The sequence below is a fragment of the Cynoglossus semilaevis genome, chromosome 2 (assembly GCF_000523025.1).
Source record: "Cynoglossus semilaevis isolate Cse_v1.0 chromosome 2, Cse_v1.0, whole genome shotgun sequence".
NCBI classification, from domain to species: domain Eukaryota; kingdom Metazoa; phylum Chordata; class Actinopteri; order Pleuronectiformes; family Cynoglossidae; genus Cynoglossus; species Cynoglossus semilaevis.
In genome coordinates, this window is record NC_024308.1 from 332803 (window position 1) to 354504 (window position 21702).

The following is a 21702-nucleotide window of genomic DNA, read 5'->3' on the forward strand; positions in this document are numbered from 1 at the left end:
TATATATATATATATATATATATATATATATATATATCTCAGCCAGAGCACAGAAGAGGCTGCTGGTACATATTCACATGGTAAGAACATCACTAGACCAGGTGACTTTACTTTACCTGCTGTGTTTTATTAAGAAGAATACTGAAATTCATTCTGATTCCCTAAATAAATCAAAGTACAACAGAGACAAACCTCACAGAGTACTGACCAGTACTGACCAGTACTGACCAGGAGTGTGTGTTTCTTCAGAGGATGCTAATGTTATTAGCCACATACACTTTATTTGGTCAAACAGTTCTGCCTCCTTGTTTCCAGTTGGAGTCTAGTCCCGTAGCATCATTAAGGCCAAGTATAACAAACACAAACACTTCAGCTCAACCATGAAGTGAACATGAAGTTTACAGGCAGACCAATCATCAGCCTCGGCCTCTTTATCTCCTGCTAAATCCAGCCGTTGTGTAATTCTAATAGCAACATTTAACAAACAGACCTGACATAACTACGAGAGGAAACACAGCCAGTCTGTGTCCTGGGACACACCGAGGACACACTGAGGACCAACACAGATGTCCATCCAACCGGACCAGCTGGTATTTGTCACATGTCCCATGAGGCCTAACTAGTTTTACTGATGGTACATATTACCATAGTACTGATCCTAGAACTAATCACAGCTGGTCTGACGTCCACTGTGGCAGAGACACGGAGCTGTGATGATCCAGGAGGAGCAGTGAGGAGAAATGAAGAAATGAAGTGCTAATCTGAAGTTGTTTACACATGGGACCACATTCACTGGTACCACAGACCAGGACTGAGTCTGTGCCAGAGTCAGTAGGTGTCAGACAGTAGGTGCTTTTTGGTTCATGTCTGTTACATTGATCACAAGAGACGACATTGATATGGAAACAATAATCTTTACACAAAACAGACAAATATAGACTGCCCTGAAATCTACAGACATCTACAGACAAATATAGACTGCCCTGAAATCTACAGACATCTACAGACAAATATAGACTTCCCTGACAGCTACAGACATCTACAGACAAATATAGACTGCCCTGAAATCTACAGACATCTACAGACAAATATAGACTGCCCTGAAATCTACAGACATCTACAGACAAATATAGACTGCCCTGACATCTACAGACATCTACAGACAAATATAGACTGCCCTGAAATCTACAGACATCTACAGACAAATATAGACTGCCCTGACATCTACAGACATCTACAGACAAATATAGACTTCCCTGACAGCTACAGACATCTACAGACAAATATAGACTTCCCTGACAGCTACAGACATCTACAGACAAATATAGACTGCCCTGACATTTACAGACAAATATAGACTGCCCTGACATTTACAGACAAATATAGACTGCCCTGACATCTACAGACATCTACAGACAAATATAGACTGCCCTGACATCTACAGACAAATATAGACTGCCCTGACATCTACAGACATCTACAGACAAATATAGACTGCCCTGACATCTACAGACATCTACAGACAAATATAGACTGCCCTGACATCTACAGACAAATATAGACTGCCCTGAGTTAAAAGGGACTGTAAATGAAGCTGGTATCAATAATCGTCATGATTTATAATCACAAATCAACACCTAGGAAACAAAGAGTCCATCTGTCTCAACGGGACGGCCACACCCAAACTATGATCTCATACGGACGCCTTCCCCCCGTCTGGTCATGACGTCCCCTGAGAACAGAGCAGCTCCATCACTCCCCGCCCCCCCCCAACACAACATCAACCACTGTGTGTCTGAATCACCAGGCGGCAGAGCTGCAGTCTTCACCCTGGGTAAGAATATAGCCATGTTCTGATTGGCTCCAGTGAGACATCCTGAACACATGACCCTCTGCTTGACCTCTTCCTGTCCTTAAAGCTGCATAATGGTAGCCTCCATCTTTTCACTCTGAAGTCTCTACGTGAAATTAAACTAAAGCGTCCACTCACCAAAACCAGAGCACGTTAATGATCAATGGTCGTGGTTTCAGTCCGACCCGCAACAACACGACAGGAAACCAAATCACAGAGGGACTAGAACACACAGTGAACACAGTCTTGGTCCAGTCCAGGTCCAGACCTGGGTCAGTCCAAACGCTCCGTCTCCAACGACCACTGTGTGTCACGAGCTGCATCATCAATGTGAACCAGAGTCTTCAGTTTGTAACCCCTGCTGATCAAACATGATCCTAATAATCAATAAGAAGACTCTGCTTTGACCTCCCGTCCTACTGTAGATAAGACTGTTCACAACAACAAACAACAACAACCAACAACAACCAACACCGTGCGGTGTTCTTCTTACCTTTGTGGCCCATCATCACAGCCAGATGCAGCGGAGTGTTTCCTGCAGAGGAAATAAAAACACATTCTTCAACCATCTCATTTGAGAACAATTATCTCTGTAAACAATAAATGTCAAAGTGCTACGGCGCTGGTCCATTAGTCCATTCAACAGACAACGTCAACACTGAACTGTACAGTGGGTCGAGTGCTCATCTCCTGGAGCAGAGTGGGCATGGACCCAGACAGAAGGACGAGAATACAGACCAGACCAGGACGTGGGGACGGACATGTGTGGACACAGGACTAGTACCACTGACAGGTGGGACGACACTTGTTGTGAAGTGGAAGGCAGTTGGCAGCTCGGTGTATGTTTGAACTACCCCCCCCCCCGTTGACTTTATTTGCTGGTCCAACATAGCAGAGTGTAATAATATGATCTTCTAAGTCAACTGACCACTGACCTCTAGTGACGACCTTTGCTCTTCTTTGGAGCTTCACACACAAAACAATCACACTAAAAAACTAAAGCATTAATTTGAAAACCTAAACCTAAATTCTTAGCTCAAATCATGGAAACATTGTTATTGTGACCTAAACTCCTGGTACGACCTGCCAACACGTCTGCTGTGGCCCACGGGAGCTTAAAAAGTATTTAGTACAGTCCAAGCAGCAGAGATTCTTAACTTAAAGTTAAAGGTTACTAATTTACTAAATCTACATGTTATTTAAAGAACAAAATCAAGACATGTTTCTGCAACAAGACACTCTAATGTTGACGTCCTGACATCCTGACGTCTTGACGTCCTGACATCCTGACGTTCTGACCTCCTGACATCCTGACGTCCTGACATCGTGACATCCTGACGTCCTGACGTCTTGACATCCTGACGTCTTGACGTCCTGACATCCTGACATCCTGACGTCCTGACGTCTTGACATCCTGACGTCCTGACGTCTTGACATCCTGACGTCCTGACATCTTGACGTCCTGACTGGTTCAAATATCTACCTGATGAATCTACAGTCAAACACTGCAGTCAATAAGGAACATAATAAATGTGTTGATAGAAGATCAAAGACTCGTTTCAGGACTAGTGACTGTTGCTCAGTAATTATTTCATGTTTGGTTTCACTTCGTTACCAGTAGAAGCCAAACTGCTGGGGCAGTGGTGGCTTAGTGGTTAAGAAAGTGGACTTGGGTCCAGAAGGTTTCAGGTTTGAATCCACCACCTGCCAAGTTCCCACTGACCCACACACTGCCCCCTGCTGACAGTCCAGAAGGTTTCAAAGCAGAGGTCACATTTGGTGGTGTGCAGTGGTGCAGTGGTGCAGTGGTGCGCTGTGTCACACAACTGTGTTCACAGAGTTCAAACCCAACACTGTGGCTCTGACACGGTGAGAGCCGCGGTTTGAAGACAAACCAGATTCCAACACAGAAACCAGAGTGCATTCCATTTTCTTTTAACAAAAGATTCTTGTTGTTTTAAAAGTTGAGGGAGCGTTCGTTGTAGAAGGTGTTAAAAAAACTGAACGTCCTCTAAAGCTCTGCAGAGAAACTACTGTAACTGAGGTATTAGAGGTATAAGAACCTAACCCTGACTACACACCTGACACCATCTTCAGTCGTGCTCGATGGGTGTGTGTGTGTGTGTCTGAGTCAAGTTGATATCCAGGGCTGAATGGGAAAATCGCCTCTTCTTCCTCCTCCGATGCCCAGAGACTAATGGTCTATAATTAAAGCTCAGCCTCAGATGGAAGTGGATCACTGTGTGTGTGTGTGTGTGTGTGTGTGTTCGGCTCCAGCTCCTGATGCACTCACCGTGCACGTCCTTCTGGGCGATGTTCTGTGTCCGGATGAGCGAAGACAGACGCCGGACGTCTCCCTTAAACACACATTCGTGGACCGGAAAGTCCTGCTCGGTTCGGATGATGGGGTTCTTGTTGTTGTCATCTACAACGTCCGGTGTGGACAGTGTGTTGGAGTTGGCGTTGATCTGTGACTGTTGTTGCTGTGTGGACGGAGACTTTAATAACTTGTGATTGCTGAAGATCTTGCTCGCCCTGCTCTTGTTGTTCGTCTTGGAGGTACTGAAGGTCCCGGTCGCCGCCTCCTCCTCCGGCTCCAGTAAATCCTCGTCCTTGCCCGGCCTGTGGTCCTTCCGCAGGGAGCGGATCTTCTCTCCGGTCATTTTCCAAACACTTAGTTAGGAAGCAGAGGGTGTCGTCGAGGACGATGACCCTCCGGGCCAACGGATGCGATCCTCCAGTTGGAGGTGTCCACACACTGACACTTCAAACTCCACCACATGAAAACACTTTTTCCTAACAGCTAGTAATGTGCGCAGGAGATGAGAATACGCCCTGCCTCTGGTTTAACACTTGTTTTTGAAATAAAAACAAACACCGAGCTCTTGTTTTCTTTCAAACACTGTCGCCGTTCCCTGCACGACGTAAGCGGCTCCAGTTTACGACTACGGGGAGGTTCGCCTAATGTCTTCCGCTTCATTGTCTCGCGAGAGTTTATTGAAACTTACTAACGGTCATTGGCGGAACGTGTCACTGGTATATACAGTATATTCGTTTTTAATAATTAAAAGGCAAATAATTAAATGTTTCATTCGAACAAGCTTTAATTTAGAAAATAAATGTATAAAGTGAGGATGTAAACTGTATAATTCCAGTTAAAAAAACGAATTAAACAACAAAATACTGCTGTAATTCAGTGTAATGTTCAATGTGATGTTAATGTTCTGTGCAAACACATAACAGAGAAAGGCGTTGATTTTCGTTCTCACTTTAGTTTGATGTTTCAAAAAGTCTTATTTGAAAACCATGCACTAACCTAATTTAAATGAACTCGACAGTTTGTTATTTTTATGTTCCCTGCGCCGAGTGAAGTTTCCTGTGTATTAACTGCGGTAAGTACTGAAACAACACAGAACTACTGCAGTACCTATAACTGTCCTGAAGGTGCTGTCAGGTGATCGAAGTTTATCTATAGGTTACGGATATTAGCTATTTAGCTATATTAGCTATTTAGCATTAATCCTTCGTTTTCCGGTGTGTTTGTTTGTCTATCCTAAAGCATAGTTATTTATTCTACACATACAGTGGAATTAAAAAGGTCACATATTAATAGAAATACATTTGTGTAAAAGAAAAACTATTCTGTTATTTTATAACGACGCTTTGGTAGAATATCAATAACAGAACAGAAATATCAATATTCACTCACTGAAACTGAGGAAACTCCAGTGACAACTTCATACATTGACTGAAGGGTTATTTTCTCATCACTAATTTTAGGGCGAGGCAGGAACACGGAGTTGGACTGTAGTCAACGTTTCATTGTGTGTCACAACAGAATCAAAGAGCTCGTCTCCCCCTGTCGTTTGAGAACGGACAAGACAGCCACACGTTTCAGAGGTGACTACCACACAAAACAAAACATTTTGAATTAGAAATGTGTCTAATAAAGTATAATTATTGCGTTAGTTTTCATGTTTCATCTTTGTGACTTAAATGCACTCAATTAAAAACAAATGTGTTTTCCCACATTTTATCCGTTATTTAAAACAAACCCAAAAGACTCGTTCGTACATTTTTAACTAAATTACAAATGATTAGACTTAAAACATGACGAAACAAACAGTTAAAACGTATTTCCTCTGACTTCAAATATGGGAAATATTGCATCAGTAACGACACACACTGACTATAGATTACAGCCGGAAAGGAAGAACGCAAACAACGTGGTGAATCACATGGCTTTTACGCCCCTCCGTGATGTCCAATCAGAGGCTTACGTTCCCTTTTGGTCAGTGCTGATTGGTCAAGGCGGGCCAACACGCAGTACGGTTCGATGGTTTCTGCCTTAAATGTTCAGCGGTAATGTATTTGCAGCCTGACTTTACTGCTGCCAACGACCGCTATGGATCCCAAACAGAAACAGGAAGAGCAGGGCGACATTTTCTCCGGTTTTCAAAAGCCATTTAAGTCCTTTGCTACGGACGCCATTCACGTCGGCCAGGAACCGGACCAATGGAAGTCGATGGCTGTAGTTCCTCCTATTTCCCTCTCCACCACCTTTAAGCAGTTTGGACCTGGACAACACGCAGTAAGGAACCACGGGCTGCTCGATTACCGTAACGCTGGGGGTGGACGGAAATGGATTTAGTCAAGAAAAGAAAATAATGCTGTGTCTGGTGTCGTCAAACCATAAATCGGCATTGTTTAATGTATCCAAGTTCAGGAGTGACGTGTACTTTATAAATAGCTGATTAATTATCACCAATTGCAGTATCATAATAACTAGCTCGTACTACCGACAACATTCGCACTACGTCCGTTTGACAAACGAATGGCCTTTGGTTATCGTTCTTTTATACCTAGTACTAATTCACAAAGTGACACCTGCAGTTTTCAGGTCTCTGTCGATTTAAATCAGGTTTTTAAATAATCCACTAATACAAATACAAACATTGACTTTAAACTGTAGTTTGTCAGTTATTACTATATGGTTGGTAAACAGTAATTACCGTATTGTTTTAATAATGTCTCCTAACCAGCTGTGAAACTCATTAACATTTAACTTACTATTAAAGTCCAAAACAAAGGTTTTAACCACACACCTGAGATGTATTTGGTTTGATACTAGTTGTATTTGTTCTACTACTATTACTACTACTTCTAGCATGTGTTTGAGAGTCTTTCTGACAGCGTTCACAGTGTAGACTGCTGGGTGTTCAGAAGTCCAAGGTCTGGCTGATTAAAGAATGACAGAATACTTTTTCTTTTCTTCCCCTCTGCCGTGTTGGGTTAGGGTTAGTCAAACTAGGTCCAGTCTGTGTTAGGAGGAAATGAAGATTTTGTGTTTACTCTCACTTTTATCCCTTAAAGAAAATTTAGATTCACTTCCATTTGTCGTTGTTGATTTTGTCAGCTGTGACTGTGAGAGTCGGGCAGTTAAGTTTGGGAGGCTCTTTGAACTCACACGCCAAGTTAAGAGTAATAACCCGACCTGTCACTCATGCTGACTTTTCACATTCTTGGCCTGATTATCCAGATTATGCAGTCCCTAAGGTTTACTCCACCTGTTTGATCTGAGACTGACCAACTGACCAATCAGACACAAGTTAACTCTTTAAACCTCATGTGTGATGTTAGCTTTAACTTTGGAGAGAGTTTGACAACTGCTGCTGGCCGTGGATATAAAAGAGGATAAACCAGGGAGGAACTGTTCAAGGCTGAGTGATGTCACGTTCCACCCTCAGCAAACAGCCCCCAGTGGTCAAGGCATTAGTCTAAACTGGTTTATGTTAATACCTGTGTGGGTTGGATCGCTCCACTTCAACTTTGAAGTATACCTGTGTTTGTCTGTGAACCTGTTGTACCGTCACATGTAATGCCTCGTTGAACAGCTGTTGGTTAAATTCCCAGTAGACAGTGGTAGTTCTCATAGCACCAAAGACAAACCTGTTTTTGCCAGGGTTTAGCAGTGACATGTTCCTGTCAGGTCACGTTCTTAGCCTCAGGACAAACACAGTGGTAAGGTGTGTTATAGGGTGACGTTGTTGTGTTGTTCAGTACAACAACTGTCTGAGGTCGTGGCTGCGCTAAGATTGTGGATTCAGGATTAATTTAAGAGAAAGTGATGAACTGATCCAGGGCTTCTCCGTTACCCTGATAATCAATACACATGAGATGAGTGAGTAAACGAAGTTGACGTCCTTCACATCACAGCTGATGAGTTGATTAGAAGGTCCAGGAATATACACGCGTCAGTGTTGGAGATCTGTAGCAGTTGCAAACGTGGCCTTAAAATGACACTGTTGTTGTGCAGGGATATGAGTACAGTCGCAGCGGAAACCCCACAAGAAACTGTCTGGAACAGGCGGTGGCAGCGCTGGACGGGGCCAAGTACTGTAAGTGTCCCCCTGCTGGTGAACAGGGAGTTTGGTTCACATTGGAGAGGAGATCAAATTTGCCGTGAACCCAATAAGAAGGATGTGAGCAGGATCTCCTGTGTCTCTTCTCCAGGCATCGCCGTGGCCTCGGGGCTGGCAGCCACGGTCACCCTCACCCACCTGCTGAAAGCAGGCGACGGGATCGTCAGCATGGATGACGTTTACGGAGGTGAGGGTTGAACGTGCAGAGCTGCGTGTCTACTTGACATCACCAGAAAATAGTTGTTGTGTTGTTGTTAAGACATGATTACATTTTTTTATTTTTTATTGCCAGGCACAAACCGTTATTTCCAAAGAATTGCCACAGAATTTGGTTTGAAAGTTTCTTTTGCCGATTGCACAAAACCAGAGCTTCTTAAAGCAGCTCTGAAACCAAACACCAAAGTAAGATCAATGTGATGTTGTTATAATCATTCTATTGTCTGTAGCTGTCAACTGACACTGAGTCCATGTTGTCTGTAGATGGTGTGGCTGGAGACGCCGACCAACCCCATGATGAAGGTGGTGGACATCAAAGCCTGTTCTGAACTGGTGCATGAGCACAACAAAGACATAGTGGTGGTGGTGGACAACACCTTCATGTCTGCCTATTTCCAGGTCAGTGTCTCCCACATCGTTTCATGATCAGTTAATCAGTTATTTATTTTAAACGCTTCCTCAGTTTATATTTCTGTTTAACCTTTTTTTGTTGTTGTAACAGCGCCCCCTGGCTGTAGGAGCTGATGTTTGCATGTACTCAGCGACCAAATACATGAACGGTAGGTTGGAGAAGTTTTTCATTTTTAACAATGTAGATCATTTTCAAAGCCGCTGTTCAAATGATTCACATTTCACATTAAAAACAACAGTGACAGTTGAATTGAATTTAACTAAAGCTTTTAGTGAAGTTGTATGAAACGTGGAAAGTGTTCTGAAAATGTAATCTTATTACTTAACAGATTTAAATTATTATAATGTTTTTAAAACATTCACAAATGTTCAACGTGTTTCTGCTGCTGCTGTTGTACAGGTCACAGTGATGTGGTCATGGGTTTGGTCTCAACCAATCGGGAGGATCTGTACGACCGACTCAAGTTCCTCCAAAACGGTGGGAACAGTTACCTGACAGAACAGTTAACTACACTAGTTAGACTAGTCCTTCCTCTGGGCTACAGCTGTGTTTATCTCATTGGTTTTGTCTTTCCTGTGTTGTTGCGGTGGTTCAGCACTGGGTGGCGTGCCATCGCCGTTTGACTGTTTCTTGGTGAACCGGGGACTAAAGACTCTTCATGTGCGGATGGAGCGGCACTTTAAGAACGCCCTGGCTGCTGCTAAGTTTCTGGAGGCCGACCCCAGGGTGGAGCGTGTCATCTACCCAGGTACTGACACGTCACCGGTGGTGGTGGTGGTGGTGGGGGAGCTGGAGGGGGTGTCTTTGTCTTTACATTGTAACATGTGCTACTGTATGCTGCACCCCCCCCCCCCCCAGGCCTGCCCTCACACCCCCAGTACGAGGTGGTGAAGAGACAGTGCACCGGGTGTCCAGGGATGATCACCTTCTACATCAAGGGGAAGCTGGAACACGCCTCCACGTTCCTCCAGAACCTCAAAGTAGGTTTGGGCTGCAGAGAGTTTCAGTCCAGTACCGTCACCGTCTGAAAAGTTAATTCACTTCAAAAAAGCACTGCGTTACAGTTGATGGAATGACTAACCTGACTTTGTCTCCGACTCATTTCAGATGTTCGCCATAGCCGAGAGTCTTGGAGGTTATGAAAGTTTAGCAGAACACCCGTAGGTTTCCTTTTGATTTGATTCATTTTTGGAGAAGAAATTGTGACTTATTTGTGCTGCCAACTGCACTACTACCCTCTTAACCACACGAGGGCAGCAGAGATCAAGAAGAAACCCTTCAGTTCCTCATGAACTGCTTGGTCACAGGTCTTATTGTTATTGTTGTTATTTTTCATTCCAGAGCCATTATGACCCATGCATCAGTGCCAGAGAAGGAGCGGGCGGAGCTGGGTATCAGTGACACGCTCATTAGACTCTCTGTGGGTCTGGAAGACAAGGAGGACATCATTGAAGACCTGGACCAGGCACTTGGTGCAGCTGTGAGTGTGTGTGGTCATCTTTGTTTCTGACCCGCTGATAATCATCTATCTATACGGTTCAACTTCAGGCCAGCAGGTGGAGACACCGTTGACTGTTTGGCTGCTGGTTGTTTTTATTGAATTCACATCAGAGATCGTGACCACAGGCTCTGAGCTCCAACCTTCATTTTTCCAGCTGGTCTCCATCCTGGTGTTTTGTTCTCCAGGTCAGTCGTGGACGGATGGTGGTGCAGTGGGTGTCATTATGCTGTAAAAACCACCATCTAATTCATCTGGACATGTTATTGCTGTAGTTGTACGTAATTTAGAAAGTTGAAAAAAGCCAAATCCCTCTCCGCCCCCCGGCTCCACGCCCCCCACTTTGGGACCCACTGTCTTGTACTTGTTATTCAGCCTATTTTTTCTGCTTCTCTGTTCCATCTGCCGACCGTCGCAGGATAATGGATGTTAATCAGGTGTTAATGACTGACAGTTGTTAATGACTGACAGTTGTTAATGACTGACAGTTAGTTTACAGGCGAGGCGTCAGTAATTGTTTGCGATGTCTAACAGCTTGGTTTTTTAAGCACTACCTCGTTATCTTTACTGTTGGACGTTAACGTGTCATTTTGATTTTAACTGTTAACATTTCTAGGATCGTTCCTGAAATTCTGTCGTAGCTCAGAAAACCTTTGAACCAATGAACTTAAAAGAAGGTGTTGAAGGTAAAGACATGACAGCTACAGCGTCTTCTAATGAAACACTGTATAATTGTAGTTCACCCTCAGTGAGACAGGACAAACTCCCAACAGTGAATCAACCTGTGGCTCCCGTCTCTGGTACTAAACCTCCGTCCCTCAGTGTGACGTGAACCTCAGATTTGTCTCTGGATCTTCCACCGTGGCAAATGGAAGCAGAATGGAGACAGACGATGTCTGTGGTTTGAAGAACAGACAGGACTGTCGATGGTAACACATTGACACATTTCTGATGAACCAGGATGGTGTGGTTCGGAGACGGCAGTTACATTTATGGTCTTCTTCTTCTTCATTCAGCTCTGGTTCTTATTTGATCACTGGCTGAGTAGGAACACTGGAGACTTCGGGAATATTTCATGTTGTTGAAATGTTTCATCCAGGACACGCCTTTCACTTTTCACTTCTTAAAATGTAACGTCATCTTTTTTTGAGTCTTACTGCTCTCACATTGGTAGATTCTCTGATTCCTCGTTTGAACTGGTGAAGTTGAAACCACACGTCCGTCTGCTGATGAGATCCAACTGACTTTTCATCTTTTCTTCTTTGTCTTCCAATAGCATCCGAAGAAGAACTGAAAGGACCTTGTTGTCCTCACTGAGGATCACAGAACCCCAGGAGACCTGAAGTCCTCATCCATCACAGATCATCACTGGCTGCACATACACGCTTCTTTTAAAATGACGTTTCTTTATGACTTTTTTTTTTTTTTTTTTTTTTTTTACACTCACTTTTTTTACACAGTCTGAAATCTGAGCCTATTTAGTTGAACACAACACTGATATACTTGCTGGGATTCAAGAAAGTGTCTCTCTTTTTGTAGGTTTTATAGTCATCTGCTGCCACCTAGTGAAAGTATTTAAGTGAAATTAGATCATTCTTTTGGTATGTTTTTTTTTTTTAAATAGAGAAAATAATGGAATCTTTTTTATGTTATGATTGTTTTGCATGGTTTGGTTTTTTTATGTTATTTGATTTAAAATTGTCTGAAATAAAGCTTCTTAAAATGTACCTTTGACATGGATGTGGTTTTTATGAGGAATAATAATTCATTTTTATAATAGTAATGTCAGGTCTGGTGTTTGTGGACTGTGTTACCTTAACACAGTAACAGCCGCCCCCGCCCCCCCCTTCCCTGTTACATATATACAGATAACAGGAGGCAGCAGCAGTAACAGCAGTAACAGCAGCAGCAGTAACAGCAGCAGCAGTAACAGCAGTAACAGTAACAATAGCTCCACGGTGAACGTAAACACATCACCGTCATGACCAGTTCAGACTGTTTGTTGTCAACCTTCACGACACTAACGGTGTTGTACGTCCGCTCCGATGAATCACTGCCTTAGTTTGAACCTCACGCTGCTCTTCAACGTCGTATCAAAGACTCATATTTACCCTCCTGTTTGTCCCCGTGTCTTTGACCCCACGTGCACTGGTGGTGCTCCAGTTACCAGCTGTGACCCCCGACCGTACCAGTGGTATCAATGAACGCTAACTGATTTACTCTGGGCGTGGCATATAATTCAGGATGAAAGGCCAACGGAGCCACAACATGACACGGAGTCTGTCTGTAGAAAAAACACTCTAGATTCAGACGTCACCGTTCACCAAACAACGAAGAGACTGTTTTAACCTCAGAATAACCACAATCAAACTCTATTTGTACAACAGACAACAGTGTCAGGAACTGTTTCAACAGAAAACAGACAACAGTGTCAGGAACTGTTTCCACAGACAACAGAGTCAGGAACTGTTTCAACCGACAACAGTGTCAGAAACTGTTTCAACAGACAACAGACAAGAGTGTCAGGAACTGTTTCAACGGAAAACAGTGTCAGGAACTGTTTCAACAGAAAACAGACAACAGTGTCAGGCACTGTTTCAACAGACAACAGTGTCAGGAACTCTTTCAACAGACAACAGACAAGAGTGTCAGGAACTGTTTCAACAGAAAACAGACAACAGTGTCAGGCACTGTTTCAACAGACAACAGACAACAGTGTCAGGAACTGCTTCAACAGACAACAGTGTCAGGAACTGTTTCAACGGAAAACAGTGTCAGGAACTGTTTCAACGGAAAACAGTGTCAGGAACTGTTTCAACGGAAAACAGTGTCAGGAACTGTTTCCACAGACAACAGAGTCAGGAACTGTTTCAACCGACAACAGTGTCAGAAACTCTTTCAACAGACAACAGACAACAGACAACAGTGTCACGAACTGTTTCAACAGACAACAGACAAGAGTGTCAGGAACTGTTTCAACAGAAAACAGACAACAGTGTCAGGAACTGTTTCAACAGAAAACAGACAACAGTGTCAGGCACTGTTTCAACAGACAACAGTGTCAGGAACTGTTTCAACGGAAAACAGTGTCAGGAACTGTTTCCACAGACAACAGAGTCAGGAACTGTTTCAACCGACAACAGTGTCAGAAACTCTTTCAACAGACAACAGACAAGAGTGTCAGGAACTGTTTCAACGGAAAACAGTGTCAGGAACTGTTTCAACCGACAACAGTGTCAGAAACTGTTTCAACAGACAACAGACAAGAGTGTCAGGAACTGTTTCAACGGAAAACAGTGTCAGGAACTGTTCCAACAGACAACAGTGTCAGGAACTGCTTCAACAGACAACAGTGTCAGGGACTGTTTACAGCTCTAACAGGTGGTGGTCATCTGGTGGTCTGGTCATCTGGTGGTGTGGTCAGGTGGTGGTCTGGTCAGGTGGTCATCGTGTGTCAGTTGAAGGGTTAGTTTGTGTCGTTTGTGATGCCCATAAATCCCTCTCTCTGTTGAACCCTTTCCCACTCGTCTCCTGGGGACATCTGTATATTTAATAGTGTCCTTTAGTGTCTTCTCCTCTCATTCTAATAACAATTCAAGGCAAATTAAATTTGGGATCAATACGGCAAATTGCCTCATACTTTTGTGCTTAGCACAAAAAGGTTACTGGCAGAGACCGTATTGATTTTCAACTTTTTTTTGAAACTCTCATTTTGCTTCTGTTGAGTGGATTATTTAATCCACTTACCTTCAGCCATTTTATGTTAAAATAGTCACAGACTAATGGAACTTAAGGACATGGAAATTCCACTCACAGAAGATGAAACTTGTTTTAACAAAAGACAAATTGAATAACAATATCTAAGTGTTTTTTAAGCAGGGTGGGGTCACTAAAGGTCAAATAAATGGGTCACAGATGGATTTGATGCATCAGAGAAAAGTAAACTCCTCAGAAACAGGTTAAAGTTTTCTTACCTTAGGGTGATTGATTCTGGCTCCTCCTAGGGGCGGGGTGCGGTATTTTTCTCCTTTGGATTGAACTTTGTTCACATTTTTCCCTCCAAACAAATCCTCAGGTGACGGATTATCACGGTTGGATTCTGCCAATTAGCTGATGTCGTTCACCTGGACGGGAAGAAAAAAAAAACCTCAGTGGATTTTCTCAAAAAACTTGAAAGGACAATTCCAAGTGCCCTGACGAATAGAAGCGCATAAAAAGAAATACTCCTTCCATGTATCCCAGAATTCCTGGCAGCGGCCCTGGGTGCTGTGATTCAGTGTGTCCCTCAGACCAGTCCTCGTCCTTCTGGACTCCTGAACCCATTACCTTTGGGACCAGTTTATTGTCAAATGTTCCGTGAACTGAGCTTTATTGTCCGACTACATTACTGTGTTGATGTTAATGAGAGGGCAAATAAAGCTGCCTCTGTGGCCGTGTTCAGTTCAAAGACACCCAGACAAAAGGTGAAACTATTCACCTGAGACCATCCTTACAGGTATGCTGCCCCCTAGAGGCTAAATACCAGAATTTCCCAGTAGTCAGTCAGAACTCTTGGATGAAGAGCTGAAACTTCTTCTGAAAAAAACCTCCTTGATGGAACTATTTTTGGATCGGTTCCTTAAAGGGCCACAACAGTTACCATGACAATAACTAGTATCATGGCTTATGATTGGACAGATCCTAGTGTGTGTGTTTATATATTGAATGTTACAACTGCCAACATGGACTGAGAGGGAAACATCACAGCAGACCACGTTATTAGGTTAGCACCAACCAAAGACCGACGCTGTTGTTGTTGTTGCTAACCTTTAGACTATTGATCTTTCTGTCTGGGGCCTTGACCCAAGTGGTGGTCAACAGCAACAACAACAACAGCAACATGGCTCAGACAACAATGACACATTTCTACTAGTACTGAACTGAACTTCTCCACAGACCCAGGAAACCTCATCACCTTTGGATCAGAGCCCGGTCCATAGACTGTGATGATGACGTCACATCATCATGTCATTGGTTCTAATCCAGTTTGTGGTTCACAGTGAACATGTAGCATCAGTCTGACAACAGCAGGGTTCTGGGAACAATTCCTGACTTGGTGGTTCATATGCACCCACCTGCTGGTCATCAGGACTAGAATGGACCAAGGTTCAATTACCGCTGTCTGCAGGTTATCCCCCAGCCACTAGGTGGTGTCTGTTTGTAACATAAATCAGACTTTAAATATAAACTAGACTTAATGGTTTTTACCAGAGGTGAAACCAGCACATTGCTCCAGATTTTTTTTTGTAATAATGCCGATGGTCACAGCTGATGAGAAACGTCGGTCAGATTCTCCCTCCGACCACAGAGCTGAAGAGCTGAGGAACACAATCAGTGCTGTACTGAAACCCAGAGAGCTGTTGTCAGTGTTGGGAGAGAGAAGTCGATGTAGCTCACCTACCCACAACCCCTGGGGGGGGGGGGGGTCTAATAATTAATGCCTCAACCTCCTCATCCCTGTAGCTACAGAAACATGTTCATTTATACACGTTAGCCCATGAGAAAAGAAGAACATGAATCCAATAATCTGACAATGACATCAATGATTTTATGGCTGCTACCGTGGGAGTCCAACCCCCACACACCCCCCTACAAAAAAAAAAGCTTTGAATTAATGCTTTCAAACAACTGAAAACCTTTAGGACTAAAAGGAGGACGAGTGTAACAGGACAATTCATTCAGACGGCCCACTGCTCCACACCGAGGACTGAAAACTCATTTAAATGCAATTTACAAATGAACGGATGAAGAACATCTGCTTTTCAAGATGGCTGACGACCAAGTGAGGGCCGTACGTGATCCTGAGGGAGTCGTACTACAATCACTCAAGTGTTTGTTTGTTTTTCTTCTTTTTCTTTTCACCACGGAGCGAGAATCAAAATCACCACATGTCAGACTGTCATCTACAGGAGCGCCAACAGATGGAGCAGGAAACTGCCTCCAGTCGGGACCCCCCATGAGAGAGGACAGGGCCAGCACAGGATGATCTGATTGGTAACTCCTGTTCTGGGGAGGGACTCGTCAGCGTTAACATGGAGGAGGTGGATGTGGGAGGGAGGGAGGGAGGGAGCCCCCCCCCCCTTCCTCCTCCTCCTCACCCTGTCGAGGTGCGTTATCTTATCAATTATTTACTCTCCTGGGGGCCTGGTGTTCTGGAGAAAGATCAGAAGAGGTGACCCAAACCCTCTACCCCCCCCTCCCCCCCAGTGGCAAACTGGTAAAGTCCAGAGGTGGCAGTAACAACTGACAGTCTGTAGCTGACGTCAAAAACAAGTCAGAAGAAGGAGGGGCGGGATCAGCTGAGAGCTGAGGCTCACAGGACAACTGTCGGTTTCACTAACCTACTACTAACTTAACACACGATTCATTAATGTGTAAAAAAGAAAAGAAAAAACTGGTGAAATAAATCTCCAGAGATAACAGGTAGAGAGCTCCGAGAGCTGACGACTTTCACTTCATCATCTGAGTCAAAACCTCGTCCTGTCGACTCTGTTGGACTGAAGGCTCCGTGGCTTCTCCACATTTCCTGCCTTGGTGAGTGCCTTCTTCAAATCACAGGATGTTTCATCAGTACGAAGCCTTGGGTGTTGGATTATCAAAGAATGTCTTGTTCTGTTTGAGAAATAAAAATCAAAGAGTGGCATGAACTTTACCAAAGAGACACGTTCTAATCTTCTGGGTAATAGTGATATAAAAAGACAAAAAGAATGGGAACATTTAGATGTTCAAACACAGAGGTCTCATCATGTGACTCCCTCCAAACAACTTCGTCAGTCAGAAATAGTTTCATCCCCAGAAGCAAATGAGTCGTGTCCTAAAAAAAACTAATCACCACGAGATCCTGACCTGAACCTCAACAGCTGAACTGGGATCTGATTCAGACCAGATCTGTTTAATCTTTGACAAAACAAATATATGATTTGATCATTTCCTGCTGCCTCTGTCAAACTAAAACAATAATAAAGAACCGACTGCAGTAAATCTGAAATATAAAGAATGTTTAAGTCAAAGCAGGAAGTTCAGGCTGTAAACACTGAACATGTAGTTCTTCATCTTTGCACATCTTTTTTACATTCTTGTCGTATAGTCTGCTGTAACGACAGCCAATAGGATCACAGTTTAACTTCAGCTCCACACGTCTCGACACTGAGTTTTGTTCTGTTGATTTCCAAACAGTTTAAATGTTCCTGGTTGGACAGAATCCTGCTGTCCTCCTCCTCCTCCTACTTAATCTGCTCACGTCAACAGTAAAAAAAACCCAAACAAACTTGTCATGATTTATAACAGCCAATCAGAATACTGGATGATTTAAGCAAAGAATTATTTTATACAAAAACACAACAAAGGCCTCACAGATACTGATCCAAACTACTAATACATTTTTACATACTATATCTATATACCTATCTATATCTATAGATCTATATCTATCTATACAAACTACTAATACATTTTTACATACTACATCTATATACCTATCTATATCTATCTATACCCAGTCGTTTAACAGTGTTAAATGTTCTCACTAAACATTAAACAAAGCCAACAGGTCAGTTGAGGTCACTGCAGTTGGACATCGTTTACTTCCGATGTTGGTTTTTAGAAGACGGACTAGAACTAGATCGGACAATGAAGAGTTCACGACTTTTCTCCAACGTCTCCTGAAACATACGTATATGAGAAAAGTCAAATACTCTGTTAAAGAAGATGGATCGTCCAGCCTGCACTGAGCGCTGAGTCGGCGAACATGGGTCTGATGAACCGGACCTTCAGGTCAGGTTTGAGTTATAAGATTCTTTATTGCTGTTGAATCTGTTGTTTCAGCTGCTGCAGCTGCAGATGGTCCTCTAGAACCTGACAGCAGCGTCCCCCCCAGCCCCGCCCCCTGGAGGATAAATCATGTTAACCCAGTCCTAGACTGTGAGATCGGATTATGATTGATTTATCCTGACAGAAGTCGAGGCTAACAGAAGGCTAACCTTCGTACCACTGAGATTCTCTGAGCTGAGTTCATTTGACGCAGTGAGAGTCTGAGTCAAGAATGAACCGTGATTGATCGTGTTAATCTGATCACTGCACCGATCTCCCTCTGTGGATCAATGGGCGGAGAATTGATTGGCAAGAATGGAAGACACACACACATTTATGAGACAAACATGAGCTCCAGGGCTCACACTAACACATGATAAATTTCCCACTGGACTAAATAATAAATGTGTCATGTGATGCAGTGCCCACATTAACCTGTTGACTTCTGAACATCTTAATCAATTCCTGTTGCACAAAGAGATATTTACTGCATGGAGCCTAACCATTAAAAACACACCAGTTGACTGAGCCACCAGGGGGCGTGGAGCACAGGAAACGTACTCTTCCATCAGGACTTAAACTGGTTACATGAGAAAGGGTTAATCAACCAGCCGTTCATTCTTGGACTTTGATTTGGTTTTTAAAGGTCTAGTGCACAGATTCACACACTCTCTGTTCATGAAACTGTCCCTGGTCTCAGGTCAGGACCTGGACCTGTCAGGTACAGTCCAGAATATGTCCAAATAAGGGCTGTTCTGGTTTGGAAAAAAAAAACAAAAGACAAAAGCTGGCTTTGGTTCAAGGCTCCAGATTCAGAACACAGAGTTGGCTGATGTTACTGTAGTTTTCACCTTGGATTAAAAAAAAAAGAAACTCTTCAGTTTTTCCATTAATGTTTGACGTTTGGTTTTAATTCTAAATCCAATTTAACTGCAGTAAAAATATGCAGTTGTACAGTCAGTGTTTGTTCGGCTGTGTTCCAGTCCTACAGTCACACAGTCCTACAGTCACACAGTCCTACAGTCACACAGTCCTACAGTTCTAACTTTTTTCAAACTTTACTTTTTTCAAACTTTAAATTCCGGTGCTTTAATCAAAGGTTGTCCATGAAAAAGATAAGAAAAAATATATACTTTAGGCCAAAACTTTAGTTATCGAATACTTTTTTCTACTTACTCCCATCTTATTTTTAAAAACCATAGTCAGCCTTACCTTTACTTCTAGCTGAAGTCCGTGGTTGTGTCTCTCGGTTTCCCCTCACCTTAACATCGTCGAGGCTAATGTTTAGTCTCCGTTGTTCATCCGATGACAAATCGATCCTTGAATTTCCAGAAGTTTCTAAATAAATCTGTCTTTGAATGTTCGTGTCTGATCTTCCATGTCTGCTGAGGCTTCTTTGTAAATGTTTCAGGTCACAGTATTCCGAGTTCGTCCAGACGTTATCACACGACGACAATAAAAGACAAGGACAGCAGTAATGGCGGTTTCTGACAGGACAGACACACAGACAGTCTCTTCGTTTGTACCTCTACATTTAAAAAGAACGACTCTTCTGTCCCGTAGTTTGAAGCTAACCTGTTAGCTCCGGCGTTAGCTTCACTTAATTATCACCTGCTGTTTGGACCGGAAGTTATCACACGACGACAATAAAAGACAAGGACAGCAGTAATGGCGGTTTCTGACAGGACAGACACACAGACAGTCTCTTCGTTTGTACCTCTACATTTAAAAACAACGACTCTTCTGTCCCGTAGTTTGAAGCTAACCTTTTAGCTCCGGCGTCCAGACGTTATCACACGACGACAATAAAAGACAAGGACAGCAGTAATGGCTGTTTCTGACCGGACAGACACACAGACAGTCTCTTCGTTTGTACCTCTACATTTAAAAAGAACGACTCTTCTGTCCCGTAGTTTGAAGCTAACCTTTTAGCTCCGGCGTTAGCTTCACTTATCAACTTCCGTTTGGACCGGAAGTCCCGTTTGGAAAAATGTTTCCGTCTTTAAACACAATCCATAGTCAGTCTGATCAGACGCAGAATAAAACCCGCTGTTCTTCACCGACTACTGCCTCGAGTTTGGCGCTGACTTTTAATTGGTCGTTGAAGCCAGTTGGAGAGAACTGTCAGTTCACATACGACGCCTTGAGGTGAGGCGTAGTACTGCCTGCTTTCTCTGCTGACGTTTCTCTGCTCTTTCTAGTCCGATCAGCAGGAACAATTCTCTCCCACAGACATTACAGACATTACAGACATGACACAGACTGTAGAGAGTCACGATGTTGAACTAATATGTCTGTAAAGTTCATATTGATGATATGATCTGAGGAACAGAAACGGACCCGCGTCATGTGACCCAGTTTGATTGGATCGTCAGTCAGAGTCACAGCCGCTGCTTCACCCGGGATTTCTGCTCTGTATTTGACCGCGAAATACTCGAATTCGGCGATTTTTAATTAATAAAAAGTCAAAAATGTGTCGAGTCAAACTGAAAATCCATCTTTAATCAGTGGAAAATATCAATATTTATTTTATGTGTTCGTTTCTTTTTTTCATGATGGCAGCTGAGTCACTGCCTCCTCTGACGTCACTGATTATATATATAAGATTAAACTACTGCGATTGTTGTGACGTCATAACCGAACCTCCATACTGTGTATATGTATATGCGTAACTACAGCACAGTTACACAGGATCAACACGTGACTGTTAGTGTAAACAGCTGTTCTTCAGAATGTTTTAGACACAAACCAAACCTCAGCTGTGACTGAACAGTGACGTCATTTACAGTGTTTCTGCTCAGTCACTGGAAGTGAACTGTTCTTCATCTAATGGAGCGTTAATACAGCAGGAACAGAACCATCTGTTTTAACCTGTGAAGCTGAGGCTCCACTGACTGACTGACTGGCTGACTGGCTGACTGGCTGACTGGCTGACTGGCTGACTGGCTGACTCACTGACTGACTGACTGACTGGCTGGCTGGCTGACTGGCTGACTGACTGACTGACTGGCTGACTGGCTGGCTGGCTGACTGGCTGACTGACTGGCTGACTGGCTGACTGGCTGGCTGGCTGACTGGCTGACTGACTGGCTGGCTGACTGACTGACTGACTGACTGACTGGCTGACTGGCTGGCTGGCTGACTGGCTGACTGACTGACTGACTGGCTCTGTGCAGTGAACAGTAAAAAGTCCAAGGTTCTGCTCATGGCTGATTTGTTTAAGCAGGAGCCGTGGTTTCCTGGTGCCTCAGTGGCTCCACCTGTTGTTCAGTGGGAGAAGAACACTGTTTCACACTCACTACAGTCAGGGTTGATTATGGATCTGCTGCCTGAGGAGCAGTTGGTGAAGTTCACAGTCTACACACGGCGCCGAGACATTTCTGACCTTTGACTGAGTTACTGTAAACTGAGACACAAAATGAGATTCTAGAAGATCAGGAGTGGAAAAGATTTT

At 43.5% G+C, this 21702-nt stretch overlaps 2 protein-coding genes and 1 long non-coding RNA gene across 4 annotated transcripts in view; 1 reads left to right on the forward strand and 2 right to left on the reverse strand.

Annotated features, from left to right (window-relative positions):
- LOC103392462 (ankyrin repeat domain-containing protein 13C) overlaps positions 1-5849 on the reverse strand; it is a 14814-nt gene extending 8965 nt beyond the window's left edge. For both annotated transcript variants that reach the window (XM_008329077.3, XM_008329087.3), the window contains exons 1-2: positions 4146-5849; positions 2346-2387 (exon numbers count right to left, since the gene is read on the reverse strand). In XM_008329077.3, the coding sequence (XP_008327299.1) occupies positions 2346-2387; positions 4146-4515 (412 nt within the window). In that variant the 5' untranslated portion in view covers positions 4516-5849. The remainder of the gene's footprint in view (positions 1-2345; positions 2388-4145) is intronic.
- Positions 5850-6113: 264 nt separating this feature from the next.
- cth (cystathionase (cystathionine gamma-lyase)) lies at positions 6114-12127 on the forward strand. The gene is made up of 12 exons (XM_008329098.3): positions 6114-6443; positions 8169-8250; positions 8366-8461; positions 8567-8676; positions 8755-8889; positions 8993-9050; positions 9302-9379; positions 9498-9650; positions 9761-9882; positions 10010-10062; positions 10244-10382; positions 11677-12127. The coding sequence occupies exons 1-12, from the start codon at positions 6258-6260 to the stop codon at positions 11692-11694; spliced, it is 1230 nt and encodes a 409-aa protein (XP_008327320.1). The 5' UTR covers positions 6114-6257; the 3' UTR covers positions 11695-12127.
- A 1461-nt stretch (positions 12128-13588) lies between these two features.
- LOC112486764 (uncharacterized) lies at positions 13589-19649 on the reverse strand. The gene is made up of 4 exons (XR_003049226.1): positions 19461-19649; positions 16914-17051; positions 14375-14524; positions 13589-13941 (listed from the first exon to the last, which is right to left on the reverse strand). It is a non-coding gene; the product is annotated as an uncharacterized LOC112486764 (long non-coding RNA).
- Positions 19650-21702: the final 2053 nt, after the last annotated feature.

Bases quoted from the DNA above. Each gene is read 5' to 3' on its own strand.
- cth (XM_008329098.3), top strand. From the start codon at position 6,258: ATGGATCCCAAACAGAAACAGGAAGAGCAGGGCGACATTTTCTCCGGT. The intron at 9,051-9,301 runs GTAGGTTGGAGA...GCTGTTGTACAG, and splicing joins AGCGACCAAATACATGAACG to GTCACAGTGATGTGGTCATG. The intron at 9,380-9,497 runs GTGGGAACAGTT...GCGGTGGTTCAG, and splicing joins ACTCAAGTTCCTCCAAAACG to CACTGGGTGGCGTGCCATCG.